Below are 27306 nucleotides of genomic sequence, written 5' to 3'. Positions count from 1 at the left end.
ATTTTACACAAGAAACAGGCTTAAGGAAGTAGATGAAGTTATTTGTCCATGATCCCAAAAGCTGGTAAACATTATAATGCCCACGTACCATATTGTGTTAACATCAAGAAGGGATGTCTTACAGGGAAGAGATGAATGTGCCCTGCCCACCTACAAGCGTTTGAATATAAGTAAAATCCTATTTATAAGAACCTCAGCGATTTGAAGGAGGAAGAATGCCACAAAAGGGCCCTACAGAGGGGAGTATGCTCTAGTTCAGGTGTGGCTCCTTGTATCCATAACACCAGCGAGCAGCTGCACACCCTCTCTAGCCAGCTGCCTCCCCAACACTGTCCAGTTCTTAAAAGAGGGAAAGGATTGCTCCTGTGAGGAAGCGAGAGGCAGCCTCCACTGCTCGCAGCTTTGGTCCGGCCTAATCGCATAGGGGCCAGGTCGCCAGATGAGGCACTTGCTGTAACGGTGCAGATGGGCTCCTGCTTCAAGCCTGCCAGCCTTAAGAGAGTTGCCTTGGTCGCTTAGGACACCTAGGCCGGTGTCAGAGGTGGGACATGAACCCAGGTCTTCCTGATGGAGGTCAGTTCTCTAGCTTCCTCCACCTACCCAATCCCTAGTAGCCCTAAATACTCAGACCACTTATCCCGTCCAAAGAAGTTCCATTTAACTTACTGATCTGGACCCTAGAAGGTTATCATCCCAACTCCCAGAAACCTGGATGCTGGAACCATAATTCGCCTTGCCACGTTCCAGAAGGAAGCAGCTTCCTCCATGACCCAACACCCCCAAATTCACCATAATGCAGAGAATTCTGGAGGCTAATTCTGACAAGGGTTTGTCGCTAATGTTAGCATTCCACATCCCCAGCTCATCTCATCTCCCAAATCTTGAAGTCATGCAAAAGTTGACAAAACATTTATTAAAGATGGAACAATCACTTTCTATAAGGACACGAGTTATTTTTTTAAATGCTTTTTAAAAAAAAAACAAACCAGTATGCAATTTATAAAACTGGTCCTTTAGGGGCTAAAAAGTATTTACAGAAGACAGACTTTGGAAAGACAGAACCTGGCTTGGCTAGCCCCAAGCCAATACTGAGTCCAGTGGTGGATGTGATTCAGAAACACCTCTCTCTTCTGGAAAGTGAGATACAGAGAGACTGTGGAAATGGGCACTTCGTATGAGTTTTGCCCAGCCAAATAACACCTGAATAACAGCTGAATGGTCGTGTGGAGATAAGATGGGAGAAGGGGTTACTTTTATTCTTCACTTTTTTTTTTTTTTTTTTTGCGGGGGCCAGAGGGGTTATATTTCACTTCAGGAAACAAAAATGTCTCCCTACCCTTTCAACCCAGAAATACTTTCCCTTCATTCAACTGAAGCAAGATTTTCCCACTTCCTCAAGGCTCTCTACAGCTAAGGCATCAGGGTCAGGTAGGTCCAGGACCTTTGGTAATGGGTGGTAATGATGGCTGCAATGCCTCTTAAAAGCTGGAGAGAGAGGTGGCTTGAGAGCATGGCCTGAGCGCAGCTGCTCTTTGGAGTGGTTTGGTCCTAAGGTTTGTTTTCACAGGCCTGATCGATCTCATTACCTAAAGAGACAGAATGATGAGTACCTTGAATTGCTGGTATCCCCCCAACAGCCCTGATCCATCTGTTCCCCAAGCTAAGTTCCAAATCCTTAAGTCTCTCAAAAAAGTAGGGAAAAGGAAACCTTGGGCACCATTTATGGTACCCACCCAGCAAGTCTGAGTACCTAGTACACCCCAATATACATTACCTAGTGAGTCCAGGGATTGTCACCTTCTTGGGGGACTGTAGATGGTTTCGGGAGGCAGCAGAGACTGGAAGGTTTGATCTCTGGGTAGAAGGAACTTGGTGAGGCAAACAAAAGAAATAAATTAACAAGGAGACAGCAGAATGTCCCTGGAAATGATGAGGCCAGGGATCCCAGTGAGCAAAGCCTATAAGACCCAGATGTGCAGAACTCTGGGTTCTCTACCCTGACCCACACTCTCCCTGTCACCCCATCTTTAAGTCAAGTGTGTGAAATAAAGGGAATGCAGGATTTTTGCTGTTGTCTTTGGTAAGGGCAAGGTCAAGATAGGTCCGTTTGACATGCCTACCCTGGGGTGTCCTCCCCCAAGTCCATCCCTCCTCACCTCGGTGTCCAGCTGTGCTGGATCTAGATGGCCCTTTCCGAGGTGGAGCAGCTCCTAGGGGCAAGCTGCCTTTCCCAGACAGGGGACTTCTGCTGGAGAGCAGTGCCTGGCTGGCAGGTTTGGGGATGGCGGTAGGAGTGGGCAGCCTGCTGGGTCTGACAGCTGGACCCTGAGTCCGGGCCGGGCGCTGAAGGGTGTTTGGGGGAAGTTGTAAGGCAAGAGCTGGCCTTGTAGTGGAAGCTAAGCCTGACGGTAAAGAAGAGTCTTTCTAAGCAGAGAACCACAATTTCCCCCGCCCCCAGGACCTGTCCCCTCCAAGGCAAAGCCACCATGTTCCTTGTTACCAGCAGCAGGTGCTCTCCCACTGGGCCCCGCTTTTCCCCCGGCTGGAGGGGCAATCCGGCTGATGGGAGAAGACTGACTTCTTGTGGTGGGGAACACACTGCCAGTGGGCGCCTCCTGAGAAGCAAAGAGACAGGAAGGAAATAGGACACACAAGGAGAATCTCTTCCAAGCCGAGCCCTCGGCAGGACGTTTTCTGTGGTGAAGCACAACCCTGACATCAGACTGAACCTGGCATGGGCGTGGCATGTGTCACAATACGGAAAAGGGGGTCATAGAACAAGACTAATTACTCTTCCACACAACGGCCCTTCAATTAATTGAAGACAACTACCATGTCTCCCTTAGGTTTTCTCAAGTCTAAATATGCCAAGGCAGCTGGGTGGTACAGTGGATAGAGTGTCAGGCCTGGAGTCAGGAAGATCTGAGTTCAAATTCTGCCTCAGACACTGACTAGAGCTGTGTGACTTTGGACAAGCCACTTCATTTCTGTTTGCTTCAATAAAATGAAGATAATAAGAGCACCTACCTTCCACAGTTGTTGTGAGGATCCAACAAGATAATAATTATAATGTACTCAGCACAGTGCCTGGCACAGAGTGGTGCTTGTGAATGCTAGTTGTTATGGCACGGTCTCCTTTCCTTTCATTATCCTGGATGCCCTCTACCATACCTCGTCAGTGTTCTTAAAATGTGGCAACCAGGTCTGAACACAACACTTCCCACTAGGATCCCCTTTGTATGGGTCACACTAGACTGGCCACAAACAGCCCCCACGAAAGCCTCTGTAAGGGCAGGGGCCAACATCCCATGGCAGTAACAAACCCTGCCATCCTAGGTCACTTGGAGTATCTATCCCCAGATGCCCCTCCATCCTCACCTTCTTAGTGCCAGAAGGCTTCTTTCCAGATGTGGCTCGAAGAACCCTGCTTGACCCCTTCTTCTCACTGCTGCGGAGTCGGGGGGTCAGGCCTCCCGGAGCAGAGGGCCCCCGGACAGGAGAGCTCACGGTGGGCAGCAGGGCTCGGACAGGACTGTTCTTCACCACAAATGTCTCACGTCGGGGACTGGCCTTCACCCGCCGCCCCTTGCCATCACCACCAGCGTCTTTCTCCTGCAGGGCGCACTGCTCCAGTCGAGCTGCCAGACGGTTGGCCTCATCAAGAATTTCCTCCAACTTCTCAGGGCTGAGAGGGCCCAAGCTGAGCCTTAACCCCTGAGGTTCTTCGGCCACTATGTTCAGGTCACTCCGGTGGGCCAGACCCCGCCTAGGTGGCCGCTCAGGAATCACTGGGTCAGCAGCCTCTTCCTCCTCACGGCTGGGTCAGAGAGCAAATCTAGATGTTCCAGAACCAGGCACCATTCCCACCCAGGAAAAGGGGGGCAGGAGGGGACGGGACTAGGGAACAAGCAATAGGTCTGCCAGCTGAACCCAAAGTCAGCTCTCCACTCTATGGGTTGCATTTCCCTATTAGAATATAAGTTCTTTGAGGATAGGGACTGTCTGGCTAAAATATTTATATTCTCAGTGCTTACCATAGTGCCTGGCACATAGTAAGGGCTTAATGATTTTTTTTCATACATTCAAAGTTCTAGCTTTTGCTCTGGCTGTAAAGTTAGTGTCTCAATGATACCCCAGCAGTGGTGTGCTGGAGCCAACTTATTTAGGCTCCAGGGACAACTGTTCAATTTTCCATTTACACCTCAGAAATTGGCAAACGCTACAGATCAGGGCTAGATTTGTTGTTTTGTCGACTGTCTATAGTTAAGAAAGTAATAAAGTGTTAATAATGAAGACTAAACTTAAAAGTGTGTCCTGCATTTTTGGAGAGCCAGTGCATGTTTGCTGCTGTACCAACTAGCAAATGAAACAGCTAACAGACCACCTTGGGCATGGCTGGCCCAGGAAAACTCCACATTGAGGGATGAGCAAACGTCTTTATTCTTCTTTTTGCTGCCCTGAAATCCCAACACAGCCACCATCAATCCCTCCCAGCTCAGTACTGTTACTGCTAATCCTTGATGGTACCAATCATCTGGCCAGCCACCCCAGCTCATTGATGCCAGCCTCCCCAAACTGCCCAGTTCTCAAGGCTTCAGTGAGTAACAAACACAGAGAGAAACAGGGCAAAGGGACCCTTACCTATCAGAAGGTGATGGCACGATAAAATCAAATGTCTCATCCACAATAAACTTTACATCTGAAGGGAGAAATAATAAGGTGCTAAGGCTGATCCCTCCCCACCTCCCAACTTTGTCTCCTTAATATTGATCTATAAAGGATTCAGATTCCAGACTGCCTCTGGCCAATCCCCACTTCAGCACCTGAGATTTCTTACCTTCCTCCAAATTCTCCATGTTGTAGCCGGCAGGATCAGAGTCACCTTGAGCCAGAACTAGAAAGAAAGCATGGTACTTTTGGGGTCTTCCCTCATTCTCCGTAGCAGGCACTCCCGACTTTGCTACCACCATCCCACTTCTCTAGGTTCTGCTATCGGTTCCAGATAGCAGAACTAGAGACAACAGGCATAAATTGCAGAGAAGTGCATTTCCACTCTTGTTAAGATGAAACTTCCTAACAATCATAGCTGCCACTGCCCCAAAGTGGAATGGACTGCCTTCGAAGACTGTGAGTGGCCACCCCTCACTAGATTTTTCAGAAGCTGGGTAACTCTTTGCTGGCGATGTTGCTGCAGGAGGAAGTCTCTTTCGGGTACAGGTTGGACTACTAGATCATAGGACCCTTCCATCTGGGAGATGCTGTGGATTCCTTGGCACAATTTTCTGGATTAGGCTGAGAGAGCCAGGGTTATGGAAGCACAGACTGTCAGAGCTGGAGGGGATTCAATTCAATAATCCTTTATTAAGCACTATGTGTCAGCCACTGAGGGGGATACAAAGACCAAGACCAAACAAAACAAAAAGAATCTCTGCCCCCCAAGAAGTTTATATTCTATGGAGGGGGGGGGGACACAGGAAATGATCTGACTCCTACACAGCTCAGTTAATAAACAATATATACAAATTAAACAAAAGTGGCTCAGTCCAATCTGTTCCTTTGACAGAGTCTGGACACAGGCCCAGCTAGTCAATAGGAGAGCTGGGACAAAAGCCCCAGGCTCCCAGGTTTTGATAGGTATGCTCTGCTCTCTGATGATGAAGATGATGATGCTAACAATAACCGGCATGTATGCAGTGATTTAAGGTTTGCAGAGCACTTTACAAAGTGATCTCCTTTGATCCTCACAACCACCCTAGGAGGTAGGTACTATTATTATCCCCATTTTATAGAGGAGGAAACATAAGTTAGGTGACTTGCCCAGAATCTGAATTGAACTCAGGTCTTCCAGAGTTCCAAGACCTGAACTGTATCCTCTGCGAGTAAATACACCAGGTATCGGAGGGGGCGGGGGCGGGGGTGTGTATGTTCTAACTCCTCCCCCTCCATCCCGAGGAATGAATGGGGGATGCTTTCTCCCCTGCTTCGGCGGCCGCTCCACGTGCACCCCCCCAACCCCCGTCCCGCGCGCCTCCTCACGGCCATGCAAGTCTCCCTCCCCGCTGCAAGCCACCCCCTCCCTCTGCACGCCCCTTCCCCCAGCCCTGCACTCCCCACTGCCCGAAGTCCCCGGCCCTGCACGTAGCACCCCCCCACCTTGCATGCCCCACTGCCTCCTGCCCCTGCACGCCCCGCACCCCCCGACCCTGCACGCTCCCCCCTTTCCCCAGCCCTGCAGCCCCCCCTCCTCCAGGCCTCATCCCACCCATCGCGGACCCCTTCCTCCAACCCCGACCTTTTCTTCTCACCTTTTCTCCCGTCACTTCCAATTCCCCGACGCCCCCCGACCTGTCGCCCCACGCCAATCCTTCGCCCCACCCCCCCCCACTTCACTCGGCTCACAGGACCCCTACCTTGCGCAGCCCGTGGACCCTTTTTCTTAATCTAGTCGCGGGAATTGATCCCTGAGGCGCGGGGCACCTTTCGAATCTCCCAGGCCCTACCCCTTTTTCCCTGAAGCGTTCTATGATTGGTAACCTCTCTTTCTTGACTCCGCCCAGAGGGGCGGAGTCTCTAGGCCGGAAGGCCAAGGGAGGAGGGGCGGGGCGTTCGAACGGAAAGAGGCCCGAGAGGAGTAGTAGGCTGCAGCTTCTCCAGGTCGTCGCGGCGCGAGAGCGCGCAAGGGGGCGCTTTCCTCTCCCACCCCCACCCACGGGGAGAACGCCGGTCAAACCTGGAGGGGGCGGGGCGAGGTGCGCCCGAGACAATTCGCCAATGAGCGTCCGTTGAACGCCCAGCCCCGCCTCCGCGGGCAGTTACTGCGCTCCAACCGGCTCCCTCGGTGGCTCGGCTCGGCGGCTCTGGGTCTCGGGCTGCCCAATCAGAGGCGGTGATGGAAAGGCCCCTGCTGCCCCCTCAGTGGCCACCTCGCCACCTTCAGCTCGGGCCTCGGCCTACGAGAAGCCTTCCCTGATTGTCCTCAGTTGTTAGTCTTCCCCTCACCCCGCCCCCGCCCCGTCTTTATTTGTGGACTTGTATCCTTACGCCCCTCCCCCACCGAGAACGTAAGCTCCCCGAGGGCAGGCCCTTTTCCTCTTCGCGCTCTAACCGCACTTAATAGGCGCCTACTGTTTGAATGAAAGCCTAAACACGCGAGGGAAACGGTGTTAAAAACCCACGGGAGGAGGTGGTTTTCCGCGCGTGGCTTTCCGAGATAACGGAAGATCCACAGATTTAGAGAGAGAAGGAACCGCCAAGGTCATCTAGCTCAAAGCCTTTCCCACCCTGAACAGATGGGGAAACTGAGGCCCTGGGCGGTGAAGCGATCGATTGGCCTTAAGTCACGCATCCGCTGTACCACTTGCTTCCCGTTCTTCAAAAAAGAGCATCATGGACACAAATGCAGTATCTATTACAAAACAAAAAAACAATCTATCAGAAAAAAAACAAAACTTAGCGCCTTACAAAATGACTATCTTTCTCTCCATGCACCCCGAAATTTGGTTGGGAAAATACAGCCTGTGTGATCCCCCCATGCTTGTCTCCTCGAACCCAGAGAGATGCTTGTGATGTCATTCTCTTACTGAAAACCCGAGGTTGTGGTTGTGAACATCAGTTATTTTTACCAAGAGCTACTTGGCATTTTCTTCAGGGAAGCATCTTAACCTACAAGAAAACTGATATAGACAGCTTAACAGGAAATGGCTGTAAAACTTTATTTAAGTCAGCAAATATTGCATTTCAAAAAGTGATGAGAAAATTGTCAAATAGAAGCTAAAATCTGAGCACCTTTCGGGTCCCCCTCCAAAAAAAAAGGGGAAAATCTTCACCTACAGTTACTGAGTCCACTGGGGAGGGGAGGGTCACTTCCATACCCTATAATTAGTTCTTGTCTCCGTTTTCTCCAGTTTTTCTGTCCCCCTTTTGCTCACTTCTTGCTGCAGTCTTTTGACGCCTTGTAGCATCTCACTACCCGCCACCTTTTAATTGACTAATTCTAATATACTGGAGAGCTGAGGAAACAATCAGGTTTTATCCCTTTTGTCTAAATTCCAGCAAGTAAACTCAGAGCAAGGGACTGAGGAGTTGCCCTTGAAGGAGAGGCAGAAGCTATCATCAATGGACTTGGTGACATCTATTAGGGGTTCAGAGGCCCTCTTTTGCTTCTCAACTGTGTTAAGGGCACTTTGAGGGTGCTGGACAACAGCCATCTGTTAAGGAAGTGCCAATTGCAATAACTGTGATAGGAAATTAAAAGGCTTCTGAGGGGTGAAGGAAAAGGGGAAGCCAGGAAGTTGCACGTTTATGTGACTTGGGGCTGAGGAGCCATGACGGCTTCTCAGTTAAGACCGCCTTCCAGGATTTGAGGAACTGTTTAGATTTCCTAAATTACCTACTGGGGAGGCTTGGGGTCCCTGGGAGAGCCAGGAGTCACTGCCTTTCTACTATCCCACTTTCCTGAGGTGCCAGGATGGGACTTGATGGTGATGTGGGGGGGGAGCCATATTGTGCCCACAGAAGTGAGAAGTCACTGTGCCCCTCTCACTCCAAGGTATTTATTTGCAGGCTGTATGGGTGAAGTAATAATCAGTTGACCACAAAAGGAAACTCATTTGAGGCTGGCCGGGGATTAATGCCTTTTAAGTTGAAAGTTGTAGAACCAGGGGAAAAAGCCGGTGAAACAGAGCCACTTTCCCTTTCTTCTAGACTCACTGTTGGGGCCTTAGAGTTTTATCTACTGAAACAGGACCAGAAATGTGGCCACCCCAGCCACAGAAACCACCACTTCAACCTCAGTCCACTCATTGTGGGCCCCCAAGGGATTGTGGGTGGATAGCTGGTTAGAGACCTGAATAGATGAATAAACTTTTCACATTCTATTGCCCAAGTCTTTGCTTAAAGGTGGGGAGATGATCTGTGACTAGAAGTATCATTTAGTGTGACAAAACTCTTGTTCCTTTATCTAATTTGGTATAAGGAAGTAGGTACTATGGGTTAGCCTTGAGTGTTTCAGGACAGCTGGTGGTCTGTGGTTTGTAAGCTGACTCATCATTGAGTATCATTTTTTTCTTAAGCCCTTCACTTGGACTTTGTTCAAGTGGGAAGAAAATCTGGTCACGTGGTTAAGTGGCTCAGGCCTTAACAGCTTATGCACAATATTTCTCTAAGCTGCAGTGCCTTCCCTATACTTCTCCACCAAAACTGGTCCTTCTACTCCAAAGCTTTATTCAAAATTTATCACTTTCTTGACTCCCCAGTTCCCAACCTCCCACTACAAATGGTTTCTTAGTAACCTCACATGACTTCAAACCAGGACCACTTTATCTTTTGGGGGAGAAGGCACGCAAAACAGAGTCCATCACTTTTAGGGTATGATGACCTTGACTTATGTACAGCCTTGGCTAAAAGGAATGAGTAGACACGAGTGTAGGCAAGGGGGTCCCTCAAGGCTAAACTTACCCAGGTCCTTAATGTGATTCTCCTTCCCTCCATCACTCTAGCACCCTCCCAGCTTTCGGGTACAGAGTTCTTAAGTTCTTGATTTTTGTATGTTGGTTATTAATGTCTTTGTTATGTGTCCTGTCTTCATATACTGATACCTTCTTCCTCTCTCTCTCTCCCATCTCTGCCAGAGCACTTCTGAACCCCAATGAATAGAGATCTATAACCATTGAGGGTCCAATTATAGTTCTGTATTCTATTCCTATCACATTCTTTCTAGGGAAAAAGTGGCCAAAAAAAAAATTTAGCTCAAAGAGAAATTTGGGTGTGGTAAACTGAACTCAGGTTTGGGAAAGAGAAAGAACCTATTGCCACTCTTGATAAATTAGTCTTCCTCATCTCAGATCTGTTTCCCTGAATGTCAAACAAAACACTTATTGACCCAGATCTCATCATGGGAACCCGCACATTCAAAACCAAACTCAGGCAGCAGGGGAATTGTGCTCTGTGTAACTCCTTAAGACCAGTCACCAGCCAGAATGACTCAATGTACTAACAAATGTTCAGATAGATGCTAGGTAGTCAGTTTACCGCTGTAACCACCACAGGGACAGATTGCAGCCAGAGAGTGGGAGGAGTGTTCCTCTTCAGCTGGATCCTGAAGTTCTGTGCATGTGAATTCATTGTGTGTATCATTGTCTTGTCTGAGCAGTGACTTGTAGAAAGAGTTGAAGTGACCAATAAGGTACTGAAATGATAAAGAGAGATGGAGGAGGAGTTGAATAAGTGAATGAATGAAAAAGCATTTATTAAGCCCTATAGGCCCACCATTGTGCTTCGCACTGGGGACACAAATACAAAAGCAAAGACAGTCCTAGCTTTCACACACCTTACTTTTTAATAGGAGGCATAATAAAAAAAGGGGGCTGGGGACCAAGGAAAGATATTTTTGGGTGGAAAGTTATAGGAGTAATGAGTGGAGCTTAGGAGACTAAGTTGACCCACCCTTTCCAGGAGCAATGACTGAGTTGGTTTAATTATAGTTCCAGAACTGGCAGGGGCGGGAGAAGGGAGGGGTGATGGAGACAGGTGGTGGTGGGATTGGGCCACAAGATGGCTGGGGAGTGAAGTGACGCGTGGCTAGAGGCAGGCCTAGATGTTGTGGGGCCTTGCATTTCTCTAATCAACAGTGATTTAGAGCATTTTTTCATATGACTATAGACAGCTTTAATTTCTTCCTCTGAAAAGTTCCCCAAGACCCTGAGAGTCAAGTCCAAAAGATCACTCCATAGAAGAGAATGACAGAGTTACCAGAATTAGAATTTAAAGAAAAGTATAGTCTGTGTTTAATTATTTACATAGAAATGTATAAATGATGTTCAATCTGTTCATGTTTAAGTCATTATAAACATTTTCTATCCTTTAAGGTTGGTGATTTCTTGCAAGAGTCTTATTCAAGCTTAGTTATGACTTAACCCCACCTCCAAGCTGCAATTTAGACATGTGTGTTGGAGCAAGGAAAACCCTCTACTTGACCCTACCATATCTGCAAACTATAAGCCTTTGTTTTTCTTGTTTTTCACATACAGCTCCTATAAAAAGTCTTCTATAAGCATTGCTTCTACCTTCTCTCCTTCCACTCATTCCTCTTCTATTTAACCCTCCTTCTGATAACCACTGGGAAAAATTCTAACATCTGGGTAATTTAAATGTTGCAGACATGTAAAGGATGTATCAAGTGTGTACTTGATCTCAGCTTCCTTTTTTTTTTCATTTTTTTATTAATTTATTTTGATTTATCAACAACCACTTCCATAAGCTTTTGAGTTTTAAATTTTTCTCCCCCTTCCTCCCCACCTCCCTCCCCAAGACAGTGCACAATCTGATATAGGCTATACATATACATTTCTATTAAACATATTTTCACATTAGTCATGTTGTAAGGAAGAATTAGAACCAATAGAAGGAACCACAAGAAAGAGGAAACAAAACAAAAGAAAAAAAAAGAGCAAATAGTATTCTTTAATCTGCATTCAAACTCCATAGTTCTTTCTTTGGATGTGGATAGCGTTTTCCATCATGAGACTTTTAGAGATGTTTTAGATCCTTGCATTGCTGAGAAGGACTAAGTCTATCCAAATTAGTCATCATACAACGTGGCTGATATTGTGTACAACGTTTTCCTGGTTCTGCTCACTTCACTCAGCATCAGTCCATATAAGTCTTTCCAGGTTTTTCTGAAGTCTGCCTGCTCATCGTTTCTTATAGCACAATAGTATTCCATTACATTCATATACCACAACTTGTTCAGCCATTCCCCAATTGATGGGCACCCTCTCAATTTCCAATTGTTTGCCACCACAAAAAGAGCTGCTATAAATATTTTTGTATATGTTGGTCCTTTCCCCATTTTTATGATCTCTTTGGGATACAGCCCTAGAAGTGCTATTGCTGGGTCAAAGAGTATGCACGTTTGTATAGCCCTTTGGGCATAGTTCCAAATTGTTCTCCAAAATGATTGGATCATTTCACAACTCCACCAACAATGCATTAGTGTTCCATCAGCTTCATTTCTTGAGCAGGAGTAAGACGTAGAGGGACAGCACTGTCTTACATTGTTCCCATCACCCCCGAGTCTCTGGGATAATCTATTTTTGAAGGATTTGGTAGCTGTCCCAAGTGACAAGGTGGGTAGGCAGAGAAAAGATGCCAGTGCAGCTGACTAGAGAGACTATCCTTCTGGATTTCTCTTCCATTTCTACATTTCAAGAGGAATGAGTTCCCTGGGTCATTTTCCCCTCCCCAGTCCACCAAGGCATTTGTCTTCAGTCCCTGAAATCTCACCTTCTTCACTGAAGCCTTCCTGATTGAAAGAGGTTAAACATGGAATTCCAGTGACCTATACCTGCCACAAATGCATCGAAGCTCCTCTCAGAAACAATGTGAAAAGTTATCTCTGCACTTGCTCAGTTTTGTGCCAGTCTTCTCTCCCTCCATCCAAATACGCTTCTGGAAGGTATGGATAATTTTCACTTTTTTAGGCGTCTTTCCCCCCATCCCCATACCAGGGAGTCAAATGCTTAACAGAGCACCTAACAAGCATGTTGGTCGGTGTGTATTGGAACAAAGAGTGCTATGTTTAACCCTTAGGAGAGGAAACTAGTTTCACTTACTCCATAGCTAGTCAGCATCACAAACCCTACTCAATCATTTTGCAAATACATGCAACGGGTCAGATGATTGAACTTGGAAAGACCTTATTGGCCTTATTGTAAAATTCCCTGAAGCATATGCCCAACTGCTGGTGGGTCAGTAGTGTTATCTTTGTATATGAAAGGAAGCTCTGAATCTTAATGTATGCAAATTGGCACAAAGGATTCTGGATGATGACAGATGTACAGGTTCTCTGTAGTGTTCAAGAGGGAGGGGAGCAGAGTCTGTGGGCTGGAAGGCAGCAGGAAACCAGGCAGCACAAGTCCCAAAATTTCCCTGCTCACCTTGAGAGATGCCAGACACCCAAAGAAATGGGTGCTGACAGCACTGATCATGCTACAGTCTGCCAGAGGGGAGGTGAACTCTGGGGCTTCAGAGAAATGTCAGCGAACTTCTCAGGTTTGAAAGTGATTGCTGGGGTTAGTAGGGAAGAGAGGAGGATCAGAAACAATCATGTGATCTGCGACTTCTCCATCACTGGCTTTTCAGCTCTTTGGCCTCAGCTCTTCTGGATTGTGAATCCTTACCTGCTTTCTAGATGTGGGCGAGGTCAGTAGTGATAGGAGCTGAGGCACCGAGTCCACACTGGTTTCCAGTAAAGACCCAGAAAGAGTAGGTGTCGCCAATGGTGAGGTTAGAGACAGTGCAGGTGGTGGGATGCTAATGCTCCAGCTCTGAGGACCTCTGCCTCTACTGCAGGGCACCAAGGATACCCAGCAAGTGAGGGCCTAGATGGTCTTCTCCCCTTTGGCACTCTCACTTTCAGAAAAGTATCTGTGGGCGTCCCAAACCTTGAAATGTCTGCAGTGTCCCCTACCTCCCTTATGCCCCTATGCCACAGCGAGTTCTCCCCTACGACTGTGTCCAGTGCGGTGGGGGGAGGGTTCGAGGGAGTGGTTTGGCTCTGTCTCTCGGATGTCCCTAGTTCTTAGACAGGAGAACGAATCCTTGAGTAGACAAATTGTTCTCCCTACATCCCCTTTGCCTCCCTCATCACCAGGAGGTTGATTGGGGCCATGGCTTTTGGGCCTACTGGCTGCCCGCTCAGCTGACATTGGCCTGAACCAGTCCCCTGGGCTGCTTGGATGAAAAAGGTGAAATCACACTCTCCAGTCCTTACACTCACCTGCTTGGTCATCATGTGTCCAGGTGACTCGAGGCTTGGGTTTCCCCTGTAGAAAGGACAGAATTATAGCAGCCCTCCCAGAGCTTCCTACCAATAAGGCTTAGATCTACCCCATGTCCTTCAGGTGAAGACACAGCAAAATATGCAAAGTACTCCTAGAAAATTATAGTGATATTCAACTTGCTACATTCCAAATACTTTATCTGGTTCTGGCAAAATCCCTTGAATTTAAGTTAGCGGGTTCTCGCAGGGGACTTCTTTCCAGCAGCACCCACGAGAGGTCTGGACTGGCCCCAGGCTCTGAGGACCATAAGAGATGGAGTTGAGCGCATTTGCCTTCCTCTGGAGCTCAGGTTGCAGACTCCCAGGGCTACATGGGTCTAAATGAATACCAATAGCAGCAATAATTCAAATTTATGAAGTGCTTTAAGGTTTACAAAGAGCTTTCCTAACAACCACTATGCAAAATAATAGAAGGATAATACCTGGGACACCATCCCCTCTCCCTCCTTGCTCTCATACAACTGTCATACCTATTTTTTACATGAGAAAACTGAGCCTCAGAGAATTGAAATGACTTGCTCATGGCTACATGCTTAGGAAGCTTTGAAACTGGGATTTGAACCCAGATCTCCTGATGTCTAATCCAGAGCCCTTTCCAATCCTAACTCAGACTCCTAAAGGTGCTTAAGGTTTAGCCAGCTTGGGGTCCAAGGTTATTGCTAACAGAATAAATATTTCTTAGGAATTCCTGCTTGGAACAGTCCCTAACCCACCCCGTAGAGATAACCAAAGCTACCCATGCTCAAGGAGGGCAGAGAGCTTATCACCATTAGACTTTTGCTTTTGGCTCCTGGTGACACTTCTTGCTTTATTCGGCATCCCCAAACATGCCTCCTCCACCTTTGGGCAGCCACTCCATTCCTCACAGGCAGGATTTGTGGAATCTGATCATAGAACAAAGGTTCCATGCCTGATCCCAGGCAGAAACTTGCAGAGCAGAATGAATCACATCTACCTGGAAAGGGGTCAGCAGGCACACCATCTCCCCAGCTTCCCAGGTATGTATGTCTCAGGGACCAGGGTAGCCAAATCTTAGAGTCTTCCAGGCCAAGGCAAAGAGATCAAATGGGGTCACAATCTCTCCATGATAGGGGAAATAACGCTAAATTTGATTGAATTCAACATAACTCGATATATTGAATTCAACATAACTTCAATGTGTTGTTCAGCTGCCTATGGATGAGCATGTGGAGAAGGCCTTGATCTCCCAGACCTGGTCCTATCATGGTTGCAGGTTAGGTTTAAACTGATCAAGTCTCAAGGATCCAGATAGGAGATGCCCAGGCAAGTGCTGAGTGTAAGGCATAGGGGACCACAGAGGTGTGATGCTTCATCCTTTCAAAATGCTTCCTGGAACTCTGCAAGCTGGCCTAACCGTGAAACAACAAATGGTTCTCTGGGTCCGCCTGTATTTTGTGGTCTTCTGGTGAACTGATTGCTTCCCAGGCCAAGGAAGGACAACCTTTATGCATGTCCAGGGCATCTCTTCTATCATGCCTCAGACTGTACAGACTGTACCTGTAGGATGGAGTGAGGCAATTGCTTTGGGCCTAACTAAAGTTATTCTCTATAACTTGTGTCCCTCATGGGAACATCAGTCTTTCTTGGCTATAGCATGAATAAACATTTTGATGTCTAACCTTGGGCTGTCAGAGGTTTGCTATGTTTTAGATTTTATGCCAAAGGCAAATCTCTTAGAGATGAAACCTCTAATTGATTGGGATAAATGTATTACTCCCAGCCTGATGGCCTTTCTCATGCACAACTACCATCCCACAAATCTACTTTTAAAATTATATATTAAATATGTCTCATTGTAACTACTTATTCATTTATATGTGTATGGGTGTTCAGGCAAAACTAGCTCCTTTGGTGTGAGGGCTGCTGAGCCCTTTTCAGGGCTGCTTTCCACCTTTGGTGTCTACCTGATTCACCTAACTCTCACCTGCAGTTCCAAGAAGCTGCAGCATGCAGAGCAACCACACCCCAGAAAACCATTATGACAGATGGGCTAAACCAGGTCAAGGGTAACCAAGGGGTCTCAAACCCATTGGTGAATTAGAGGGCTGTCTACTCCAAGCCTGTGAAGACTTCCCTAGCACAACAGGCAGATATGAGCAATTTGTTCCAACAGACCACGAAGGCAGCAGAAGCAAGTGTTGTGGAGTACTTAGAGCTTGGTGAGACGTTGAAGATGCCAGAGTCAGCCACTGCGTCCTGGGTCGTCGCCAGTTTTCTTGACTTTGTCTTGCCACTGGACTCCGACGACTTTGGAAGAGAGATTGAGGCTGACTTTGTGCCTCACTTAAGTGCAATTTATACTCGAGTCAAGAGACATCACCCATACCCTTTTACCATTTTTACCAACCTCAGAGAGTCCTAGGGTGACAGGAAAATGATGAAGCAGCAGGTGCGGATACAACCCTACCCATGGGCAGCCCAGGCCAACAGGTCTTCTCACTGGACTGAAGCAGCAGTAAGATTCGGAAGCTCCCTGGTTGTTCTGAGCAGCCTTTTTTTTAAAAAATTAATAAATTTATATATTTTTAGTTTTCAACATTTGCTTCCACAAGATTTTGAGTTCCAAATTTTCACCCCATCTTGCTCCTTCCCCCATCCCAAGATGGCATGCATTCTGAATACCCCTTCCCCTAGTCTGCCTTCCCTTCTATTTCTTCCCCCCTTATCTTATCCCCTTCCCCTTCTATTTTCCTGTAGGGCAGAATAGATTTCTGTAACCCATTTCCTGTATTTCTTATTTCCCAGCTGCGTGTGAAAACATTTTTTTTTAACCATGTGTTTTTAAAACTTTGGGTTCCAAATTTTCTCCCTTCCTCCCTCCCCACCCTCATTGACAAGGCAAGCAACTCAATTTAGGCTATACATGTGCAGTTATGCAAAACACTTTCATAGTAGACATGCTGTGAAAAACTAACTCTATTTCCCTTAATCCTACCCCGCCCCCCATTTATTCTATTCTTCCTTTTGACCCTGTCTCTCCTCAGAAGTATTTGCTTCTGATTACCCCCTTTCCTAATCTGCCCTCCTCTCTATCATCCCCCTACTCTTTTGTCCCCTTCCCGTCCTATTTTCCAGTAGGGTAAGACAGATACCCAATTGAGTGTATATATTATTCCTTCCTTAAGTCAAATCCTATGAGAATAAGATTCACTCATTCCCTCTCACCTTCCCCCGTTTCCCCTCCACTGTAAGAGCCTTTTCTGTTTTTTTTTTGTGAGATAATTTACCCCGTTCTATCTCTCCCTTTCTCCTTCATACATATAATTTTTTTCCTTCAACTGACAAAGCTCTCATGAGTTACAAATATCATCTTTCCATGCAGGAATGTAAACAGTTCAACCTTAGTAAGTCTCTTATGATTTGAGCAGCCTTTTTAAAGGATTGCGCTGCTTACCTCCTGGTGTTAGGAAGGGTTTAGAAAAGGTGCCTTAAAAATTGTTTGCTTTACCTAACCTAACCCTGCTTACCATGACAGGCTGGGATCTTACCTTGTGGTTGAAACACAAAAAAAATGTACAAAAACTTTGGCGAAGATGATTCCACTCTTCATTGGTACATGGAATGTACACACACTTATGGACAACATGAAATCCAGTATACCTGAAAGATGATTAGCTGTTGTTGTAAGAGAACCAAGCAGTGATTACATCCAAATAGCAGTCCTGAGAGAAATAAGGTTGGCAAATGAAGGCTAGATTGCCAAAGTCAGAGTTGGCTACACAGTTTTCTGGAATGGCCACAATGATGGGGAACACTATGAAGCTGGCATAGGTTTCACAATCAAAACTACTCCAGTCAACAAGCTTGTGTGTCTCCCAAAAGGAGTAAAAGATAGATCCATGACAATGTGATAGCCACTTGTAGGAAAGTGCCACACCATCATATCAGTGCATATGCTCCCACCATGACAAACCCTGATAAGGACAAAGAAAAATTTTATGAAGACTTGGAGATCCTCATCATCAATGTGCCAAAAGAGGACAAGCTTGGAATTCTGGGTGATTTTAATGCCAGAGTAGGCACAGACTGTTAGATGTGGCAGGGAGTTCTGGGGAGGAATAGATTGGGAAACAGCAACAGCAACGGTCACTTACTACTGAAGACTTGTGCGTCTCATAACCTTCTCATCACCGACACTGTCTTCTGTTTACCTAAACAAACTGGGAAGTCATGTCATACCGTCAGTCATAAGGGCTTGTGGAAGATTATGGCAAGATTTGCTTGCCCCCAAAAGTTATCGGTATTGTAAACCAGTTCCATGATGGAATGCTTGCACAGGTTCTGGATAAGGGACGATGTTCTCACACTTTCCCAGTGACCAATGGAGTGAAGCAGGGCTTCGTGCTTGATCTCACCACACTGATGGTAAAGTATTTAACTTGAAAAGGCTACAAACCAAGACTAAAGTGTAGGGAGAGGTGGTACATGACTTTTTTCTTTGCAGATGATTGTTCACTTCATACAGCCTTTGAGGCTGAGATGCAACAGAGTATGTCTGGGCCAGTTCTCTGCTGCTTGTGCTAATTTTGGCCTGACAATTAACACCAAGAAAACAGAGGTTCTCCACCAGCCAGAAACACATCATCCATACATGGAACCATCAGTTACAGCAAATGGATCTTGTACCTTGGTAGTATACTTTACAGGGATGTACACATAGATGACGAAGTTGATGCATACATTGCCAGAACTAACTTAGTGTTTGGGAGGCTCCTAAGGAAAGTGTGGAGAGAAGAGGTATTAGACTGTCTACCAAACTTCAGAGCCATTGTGGTGACCTCATTGTTGTATGCCTATGAAACCTGGACAGTATAGCCTCGACATGCCAGGAAACTGAATCACTTCTATGTGAATTGTCTTAGGGAGATTCTGAAGATCACCTGGCAAGATAATATACCAGACACTGAGGTCCTTTCTCAGGCGGAACTGCCAGGCATTCAAGCTGTACTGCAAAGAGAGCAACTCAGATGGGCTGGCCATGTTGTTTGAATGCCAAACCTACTGTGCCTAAAAGACTATTTTATAAAAAACTTGCACAAGGCAAGCACGCACATGGAGGTCAGAAGAAGCAAAACAACACTGTCAAGTCTCTCTGAAGAACTTTGGAATCCATTGTGAGGCATGAGAGACACTGGCACAGGATCATCCAGCATGGTGTGCCCACATCAAAGAAGGCGCTGTGCTCTATGAGCAAAGCAGAATTGCAGTAGCTCAAAAGAAACATGAAATGCATAAATTTAAAGACATCTCTACTCCAATTGTTCATATAGACTATTTGTGCCTGAACTGTGGTCAAGCCTTCTAAACTTGTATTGATCTGATAAGCCACAGTTGGACATACTGTACCTCGGCCCTGACATAGTGATATCATTTTGGTCCTCTTTGAGCATGAAGGACAATAACCACTGTATGTACAGATGTCTCCCCAGTGAGTGGGATGTTATCTCTCTTACTTTGTACTCTTCTAGGGAGAGCACAACATACAAAAGAGACTCAGGTCCTCTGAAATAATCTCCTAGCTTAATATTACTTGGAACCTGATTGGCTTTTATAAGGAAATCAATGGGATCATTAGTACAATAGGGTCACTAATCCAAGAATCTAAGTTAAATGAACCTGCTTTAAGTTTCCTTCATGGACAGGACATTAAGGACAAATAAAATATTAGAGCATAACCCCATTGCTAGCAAACCAAGGAGGTGTGAATGGGATGTTTTATTATTATTATTATTATTTTTTTTTCAGAGAGCAGGGTCCTAAAAGGTCACCATGATGAATAGGGAGGTAACAGGCTTGGTTGAACAGAGCACTCTATCTTCCTTGGATTTGGTAGCTGAGGGTTCATCTAACGGTTTCTTCGGCACCACAGAGAGCAGGAGGAGAGGATGGGCATGAGGATGAAGCATCCGGCTAAGTGCTAGAGGGAGCAGAAGAATGCTTGACAACTCCAGATGGCCCAACTAACAGCTGAGACAGAAGCTCTCTATTTGTTCCCCAGCTCAGCTCTGGCCTGTTTTTACCACAGCTAACACTTGGCCTCATTTATTTTAGCAAATAAGAGAAATCCAACCCTCTACTCAAGAATGTTCTTTCACAGGACTCTTTGGGTACATCTCTGTTCACACATCTACTAGCAGGGAAGGTACTAGTCATACTGACCTTGCTGAGTAGGCTTGACTTTTTCCCTAGATTTCAAGGTCTCTCATTCTCTAGCTCCATTGAAGAGTCAACTGTGGATGCTCACTGAAGCAGCCCAATGTTTTCAGGAGGTAGTCCCATGGAGCACTGCCCACTCAAGTACCCGCTTTCCTTCCCCTGTCCCTTTCCCTTCTCACAGCTGAGACCAGTGGAGAGAGAGGCTGCTTTCAGGATGCTGTTGCACAAGAGGCTCAGAACACTGACAACGTCCAAACGCAGTGAAGGGAGAAGAAAGAGGAGTCTAAAGCAGAGCTTCATGAAGGGAGCCAGGTGGTGGGACGCTGGGAGATCTCTCTCCCACCCCAGCCTCAGGATGGGAAGAATCACATTAGAGGCAAGATCAGAAACATCTAGCCTGGCAGATGGCAGTGACCTGCCCAAGAACTACCTGAGGAGATACAGGTAGACCCAGGGGAAGAGAAGAAAGTCAAAATGGGTTCAGTTGCCTCACACAGTAAGAGAAGCACTCAAGCAAACTTAATCCCAGCAAAATGTATTGGAAACAAATAACTCATATTTCTGTGGCACTTTAAAGTATCACCAATGAGTGACACGCTCCTTCCTTAGAAGAAAGGATATTGACTGAGATCTAGGGATTCAGATTCAGGGTGGCCCAGATGGGACAAAGCACTTTCCTAAAAATCACTATCAGGTAGGTAGCACCCCCCCCCCCAAATATAATATGTGTGTGTATCGATACATAGATTGATATAGATAGATAAATAAAGATATAGGTAGACAGATAAAATATAAAATCTTCTGTGTGGCTGTTAAAGGTCTTTGTAACTTGGCTCCTTCCTATCTTTCCAGCCTTCTTACACTTAATACCTCTCCATTCAGTAACCCTGGCCTTGTTGTTCTTCACACAGGACACTCTAATTCTAGGCATTTTCTCAGGCTGTCCCCCATGCCTGGAATACCCTCCCTCCTCATCTCTACTTCCTGACTTCCCTGACTTCTTTCAAGTCCCAACTAATATCCAACTTCCGACAAGAAGACTTTCCTGCTCTCCCTTAATGCTAGTGCCTTCCCTCTATTATTTCCATTTATATTGTATGTAGCTTGTTTGTACATAGTTATTTACATGTTGTTTCTCCTATTAGACTGTGAACTTCCTTGAGAACAGGAATTGTCTTTTACCTTTCTTTGTATCCCCAGCGCTTAGCACAATGCCTGGCACATTGTCTTGTTGAGTCATTTCTGTGACCCCATTTGGTACATAATTGTTTGTCCTTCATTCTCAAAGAGGACCATGGCATCAGGAAGGAGATGTCATCACTTGCAAGTGAATTGGATTTGAGTGAGGGAGAGCTGTGGAAAGTCACCAGCCTCACTTTCTCCTCCGGAGCCATCTGAGTCCAGTGACCAGATATTGATCAGGATGACTGGAGATGGCCCCCTGGCACACTGTAGGCACTGAAGAAATGTTTACTGAAAGGAATAGTTTACCTATTAGATTTATGGAGAACAGAAGAATTCATGACCAAAAAGGAGATAGAGAACATTATGAAAAGCAAAATGGACAACTTTGATTACACTAAATTGAAAAGTTTTTGCACAAACAAAGCCAATGCAACTAGATTAGAAGGAAGGTAGAAAATTGGGAAAGAATTTTTACAACCAGTCTCTCTGATAAGGGCCTCATTTCTAAAATATATAGAGAATTAAGTCAAATTTATAAGAATACAAGTCATTCCCCAATTGATAAATGGTCAAAGGATATGAACAGGCAGTTCTCAGATGAAGAAATTAAAGCCATCTATACTTATACAAAAAAATGCTCTAAATCACTATTGAGTAGAAAAATGCAAATCAAAACCTTAGATTACCACATCACACCTATCAGATTGGCCAAGATGACAAAACAAGAAAATGATAGATGTTGAAGAAGTGAGAAAATTGGAACACTAATGCATTGTTGGTGGAGTTGTGAAATGATCCAACCATTTTGGAGAGCAGTTTGGAACTATGACCAAAGGGCTATCAAAATGTGCATACCCTTTGACCCAGCAATAGCACTCCTAGGGCTGTATCCCAAAGAGATCATAAAAATGGGAAAAGGACCTACATGTACAAAAATATAACAGCTCTTTTTGTGGTAGCAAAGAATTGGAAATTGAGAGGATGCCCATCAATTGGAGAATGGCTGAACAAGTTGTGGTATACGAATGTAATGGGATACTATTGTGCTATAAGAAATGATGAACAGGCTGACTTCAGAAAAACCTGGAAAGACTTGTATAGTCTGATACTGAGTGAAGTGAGCAGAACCAAGAGAATGTTGTACACAATAACAGCCACGTTGTATGATGACTAACTTGGATAGACTTAGTCCTCAGTAATGCAAGGATTTAAGACATCTCCAAAGGCCTTGTGACGGAAAATGCTACCCACATCCAAAGAAAGAACTATGGAGTTTGAATGCAGATTGAAGCATACTATTTGCTATTTTTTTCTCTTCTGTTGAGTTTTGTTTCCTCTTTCTGGTGGATCCTCCTATTAGTTCTAATTCTTACTTACATCACTAATGTGAAAATATGTTTAATAGGAATGTATATGTATAGCCTATGTCAGATTGTGCGCCGTCTTGGGGAGGGTGGTCGGAAGAAAGGGGGAGAAAAATGTTAAACTGAAGAGCTTATGGAAGTGATTGTTGATAAAATAAATAAATAAATAAAACATTAAAAGTAAGAAATGCTTACTGATTAATAGACTGTTTTCTTTCTTTGTATTCGTATCCCCCAGTTCCTAGCACAGTATCTGACACATAGTAGGTGCTTCATAAAAACTTAGACAGATGTTGGAAAAGCGGGGAGAGATAAACTGAACATCGTCAATACTAGGTAATTGATCTCGTTAGTGATGTACGTTCAGCTAAGCTCAGAAATTGAAGTTTCAGTAGCCGTGGGTTGAATTGATCTGAAGTTGGGTCTGTGGCACCTAGAGTTACCTTTCATTACCTCATACCCATTGGGTATGGCAGGATAGAGGATGTTTTAGGAAGCTCTCCATCCACCTACTTCTGAACAGGATTGTCCAAAGACTCTCAGACCTATCACTAAGACTTTAAGACATGCCAGAAGGCAAAGGCTATCACCTCTCTTAGTAACATATTCTGGGCTATCAGGAAATTCTACTTAATATCTTACCTTAACTTCTGCGACTGAAGTTTAGGTCTATTTCCTTATTCAGTCCTAAGCCTGCTTCTCTGTCTTTCACACAATATTCCTTTGCCTTCTCTATTCCAGGTCAAGGATTTCTGACCTCCCTGAAGACAGGGTTCAGTCCCAGGCCTTTTCTTATTTTGGTGGATATGTTGCTGGCCTCTTGCCAAATCCTTCTTGTCAAATGAAAACACTGAGAGAGGAAATTGTCTCTGCAATTCTTTTTTTATTTGCCTATTTGCCCTATGTCAGAGGTTCCCAAACTTATTTGGCTTACTGCTCCCTTTAAAAAAATTACTCAATGCGCCCCCCCTAGAAATCTACTTTCTTTAACTCACCAGTTTTTTTAAAAATTTGCGTCATTTCAAAAAAAGTATAAAACTTTTTTTTAAAAAATGACGCATCGTAAATCTAATAATTTACTGTAAATTTGTGGGGTTTTTTCCTGCATTGAAATTTTGATGACACAATATCCACTGCGCCATCTATCTGTGAATGTTTTTTTACATGATGCCTAATCTGTTTCCACCAAGGAGGAAGAGGCCTACTAGTGTTAATGGTAGAAGGAAACAGTGGGAACAGAGCAAGACTAGGGGACCTTGTCCTTTCAACATTAGTTGGAATGACCTTTACTTCCCAGTGAGGGAGTACTATAGGAGGGAGGGATAGAAAACCAATGAGTGATACTCTCTTTCCTCAGAAGAAAAGATAATGTCTGAGCTCTAGGGATTCAGATTCAGTTTGACCCAGGTGGGGTCAGCTCTCCATTTTAACAGCAACCCATTTCTATCCCATAACTCAAGATCTTCAAAATTATGGCTGAAGGCAAATATTGGTAGGAACCACCACTTCACTCCTTCAAGGAAGCTTTGGTCTAAATCTCATTAATAGAATCAAATGAACTGACCAGGGATCAGTACAGGAACTATATCATCTCAGTCATCTCCCACTGGGGTAATCTTTTCATATGAAACCTGGTCTGAGAGGATGCTTGGAGAAGAAATGAGCCTAGATAAAGTGTAGGAACTCACATTTCAAGGCCAGCATGATCTTAAGTTGGGCCTATGGTTCTCAAGGTAGGGTTTCTTCAAATCCACCCAGTGTCCTCCCCTGTCCCCCCATTCCCTCATTCATACACCAGGCAGAGATCTTCATCAATGATCTCTGAAATGCAGAAGGCTTGGGTCAGGGTGGCCACAGCACCAGCCCCCAACGAGTTCATGGCTGCTACCCAAAAGCAAGGTGTCTCCAAGGGGCAAATGGAAGATGGTGGCCAGGTGGCCATCAAGGGCTTATTGCTAACAGCCTCCCACTTTGGAGCTGGAAGGAAGACTCATATGTGAAACAAGGAGCCATCTTTGAGGAATCTGTGAGGCCAACAGGGGTTGGAAGATAGAGGCCAGGAGTCAAGAGTTCTGGAATTCCATCTTTCCTCTACTCTTGGGCAGTATGATTTTCTTCCTGGAATTAGAGAATATTCCTGGAACCCCAGAGGTTATTCTGGGCCCAAGCAGAAATACAGTAGGGAAACATTTAGGAGCACCCATGCCCCTTGGCATTTCAGGGAGAACCCTACCCAGAGGAGGAGACTTGGGGGGTGGGTGGTTCCCTTCAAGCTTGTTCTGCTGAAGGTCCTCAGTACAGACAACTAAAGGGAGGAGGGATATTGAGATAGGCCACGTCCAGTGCCTTCCTATATGAAGACTTCCTGGATCCCAACCACCAGAAGCTAGCTCTCTATCCTCTAAACTCGTACAGCACTTTTTGTACCTCTTTAACAGCCTTACCACATTCCACTTTGTATTACAGTTATTTGTATACATCTTACCCTCCCCTACCACCTCATAGTCATCTTTCCATTCTCAGCTACCAGCACAGTGAGTAGTTTGCACACAATATAAGTTTAATTGATACACTTAATAAACATTTGTTAAATGAATGTGCAGAACCATTTGCTCTTTCCCCTCATTATGGGGCAAATCCATGATACTTTCCATACTCATTCAAATAACTTGAAATTCTCCTTCTCTCACAAACCCTTGCTAGGTTATCAGGCTGAGAGCTTTTCTTTCTTCCTCTCTATCCTGTCTGGAGCTCTCCAGCTAATCCCTGACCTCTAGAGGATGTAAATACCTTATTGCCGGTTTATTTACCTATTGACGTCTCCCATTTTTTGTTTCAGAACTCTGAGCCTCTGTAAGGTAGGAACTGCCTATGGGGCTTCTTCTCATAGTAGGGAAGCAAACCCTACACTCGTCATAATGCCACACAAAACTGGGTATGATGTGGCAGGTATTGGGGATATTTTGCTGATTCCTACATGCCAAGATTTGGGAAGCCCATTACCAAGGGCTAAAGGAAAGGTAGTTAACCCACCCCTTCAAGGAAGGAGGCTTTAGCTCAACCTTTAAGTCGCTGCAAACAAGTGAACTGACCAGGTGTAAGAACAGGAAACACCTTCCCACTGGTGTGCAGGATTCGGGTTTTAGAGGCACCTCATTCCTCTGTGACTCCTTATGGAGCCCCAGATTTCCTCTTCCCCTCTTCCCTGTGTCTGAGCAAATAGGAATCTTAACTTTATCTCAGCAGCACTCAAGCATGTAGCTACCCAGCCTGAAGGACTTAGATTCTCAGGAGCCTCCCAGATCGGTGACACGGAGCTGTGAGTCACAGACTCCACAGCCAAGTGCGTGGGGTTGGGGGGGATGACAGGCGTGGGAGGTCCAAGAACAGAGAACCAGGGTGTTGGAGACAGCCACCATGGCCTATTTCAATATCCCATCTCCTTTAGTTCTTTCTACTAGAAACCTACAGGAGGTCAAACTTGAGAGTAACACCCTGGCCCCCAACCGAAACCTCCTCTTTTGGATAGGGTTGTCCCTAAAATGCCAAGAGGCTTGGCTGTTTCTGAATGCTTCCCTTCTTTATCTCTGCTTGGGCTCAAACTACAGTAACCCCTCTGGGGTGACAGATGTATTCCCTAACGTCTGGAAGTTCAAGATGGTCATGGGGAGAGAAAGCATATTATCATTATGGTCACTTGGCCTGTTGCCATTTATCTATTGCCTATTTTCTCACTAGGATCTCCCTTGCTACACAATTTCCAATTATCACAAACTTCTGTTTTCCACTTTCCTCTACAATTAATTATTGGCTGTCAGGGGAGAAGACAAGAAGTATGGAGGTAATTGCTAAATCAGATTTTACTTCTCCCTCCTCCACTTCCTTCGCTAGAACCTCTACCTTTAAACAAAGTATGGAGGAAAGTAAATGTACAAAGAAATAGAATTTTAAACTGCTATAAATTAATGTGCAAATATACTACACTGACTTCTCAACCAAAAGCAATACACAAACACAAATACACCAAAACAAATCATACTTCAGCAGCAAGAATCCTTCTAGGAACATGACGGAAAAGTAGCTTCGATGAATGCTCCCTTTACAAATACTAAATTAGGACAAAGCCAGCAGGGATCCTCGTGTGTGTGTGTGTGTGTGTGTGTAGGTGTAGGTGTAGGTGTCTGGATCTCCCCAGCACTAGACAAAGTACTCACGCTCTTCATCTTCTTTAGGAGGCACAGGCGTTGATGGCTGACCAATCCCAGGGATGACAGTCTGAGTAAAATCAGCTTGGTCCAGGCTGACTTCTTCCACCCTCAGTGCTGGTCCTGGACCTGCTTCTGTGCTACAATTTCCTACGGTAGTCTTATTCATCATGAAGGTAGGTGGGCTGGGATTCAGTTCCAGATTCTTCACGACCTCTGGTCGGGAGAAACTGAGCACTTTCGTCTCTAGGCTGATAGGTTCAGCCACTTGGTTAGTCTTGGGCTGTCCTGTTTTCCACTTACCCATTTCCAGCTGCAAGGCTGAGGTGGGGGCTTTGGGGAAGAGAGGGAGATCAAAGAGCAGATACAATAGTTCCAAGGGGAGGGACATTGGATGTTCATCACTGCCTGGTCCCTGGTACAAACGGTGACACTCTTCAACCTTTTCAGAGACCTTTTCAGGAGATGGCCCACATCTATCACCTAGACCATACTAATGGAACTCTAGAATCCACACTACTTGGCTACTGATTAG

The 27306-nt window shown here is 45.5% G+C and overlaps 1 protein-coding gene across 2 annotated transcripts; it reads right to left on the bottom strand.

Annotated features, from left to right (window-relative positions):
* Positions 1 to 1013: 1013 nt before the first annotated feature.
* On the bottom strand, positions 1014 to 6493 carry PSRC1 (proline and serine rich coiled-coil 1). Of its 2 annotated transcripts, XM_027856791.1 has the most exons (8): positions 6411 to 6493; positions 4838 to 4894; positions 4642 to 4699; positions 3379 to 3817; positions 2501 to 2615; positions 2157 to 2402; positions 1775 to 1868; positions 1014 to 1586 (listed from the first exon to the last, which is right to left on the bottom strand). In XM_027856791.1, the coding sequence occupies exons 2-8, from the start codon at positions 4854 to 4856 to the stop codon at positions 1583 to 1585; spliced, it is 975 nt and encodes a 324-aa protein (XP_027712592.1). In that variant the 5' UTR covers positions 4857 to 4894; positions 6411 to 6493; the 3' UTR covers positions 1014 to 1582. The 2 variants fall into 2 exon arrangements, with proteins under 2 accessions (XP_027712592.1, XP_027712593.1); XM_027856792.1 differs by lacking the exon at positions 1014 to 1586 and having other exon boundaries at positions 1771 to 1868.
* Positions 6494 to 27306: the final 20813 nt, after the last annotated feature.

Source organism: Vombatus ursinus, unplaced genomic scaffold (genome assembly GCF_900497805.2).
Source record: "Vombatus ursinus unplaced genomic scaffold, bare-nosed wombat genome assembly UNPS02011613.1, whole genome shotgun sequence".
In the NCBI taxonomy this organism is placed as follows: Eukaryota; Metazoa; Chordata; class Mammalia; order Diprotodontia; family Vombatidae; genus Vombatus; species Vombatus ursinus.
The sequence above is the reverse complement of the archived record's forward strand: the minus strand, read 5'-3'. Positions and strand labels throughout refer to the sequence as shown.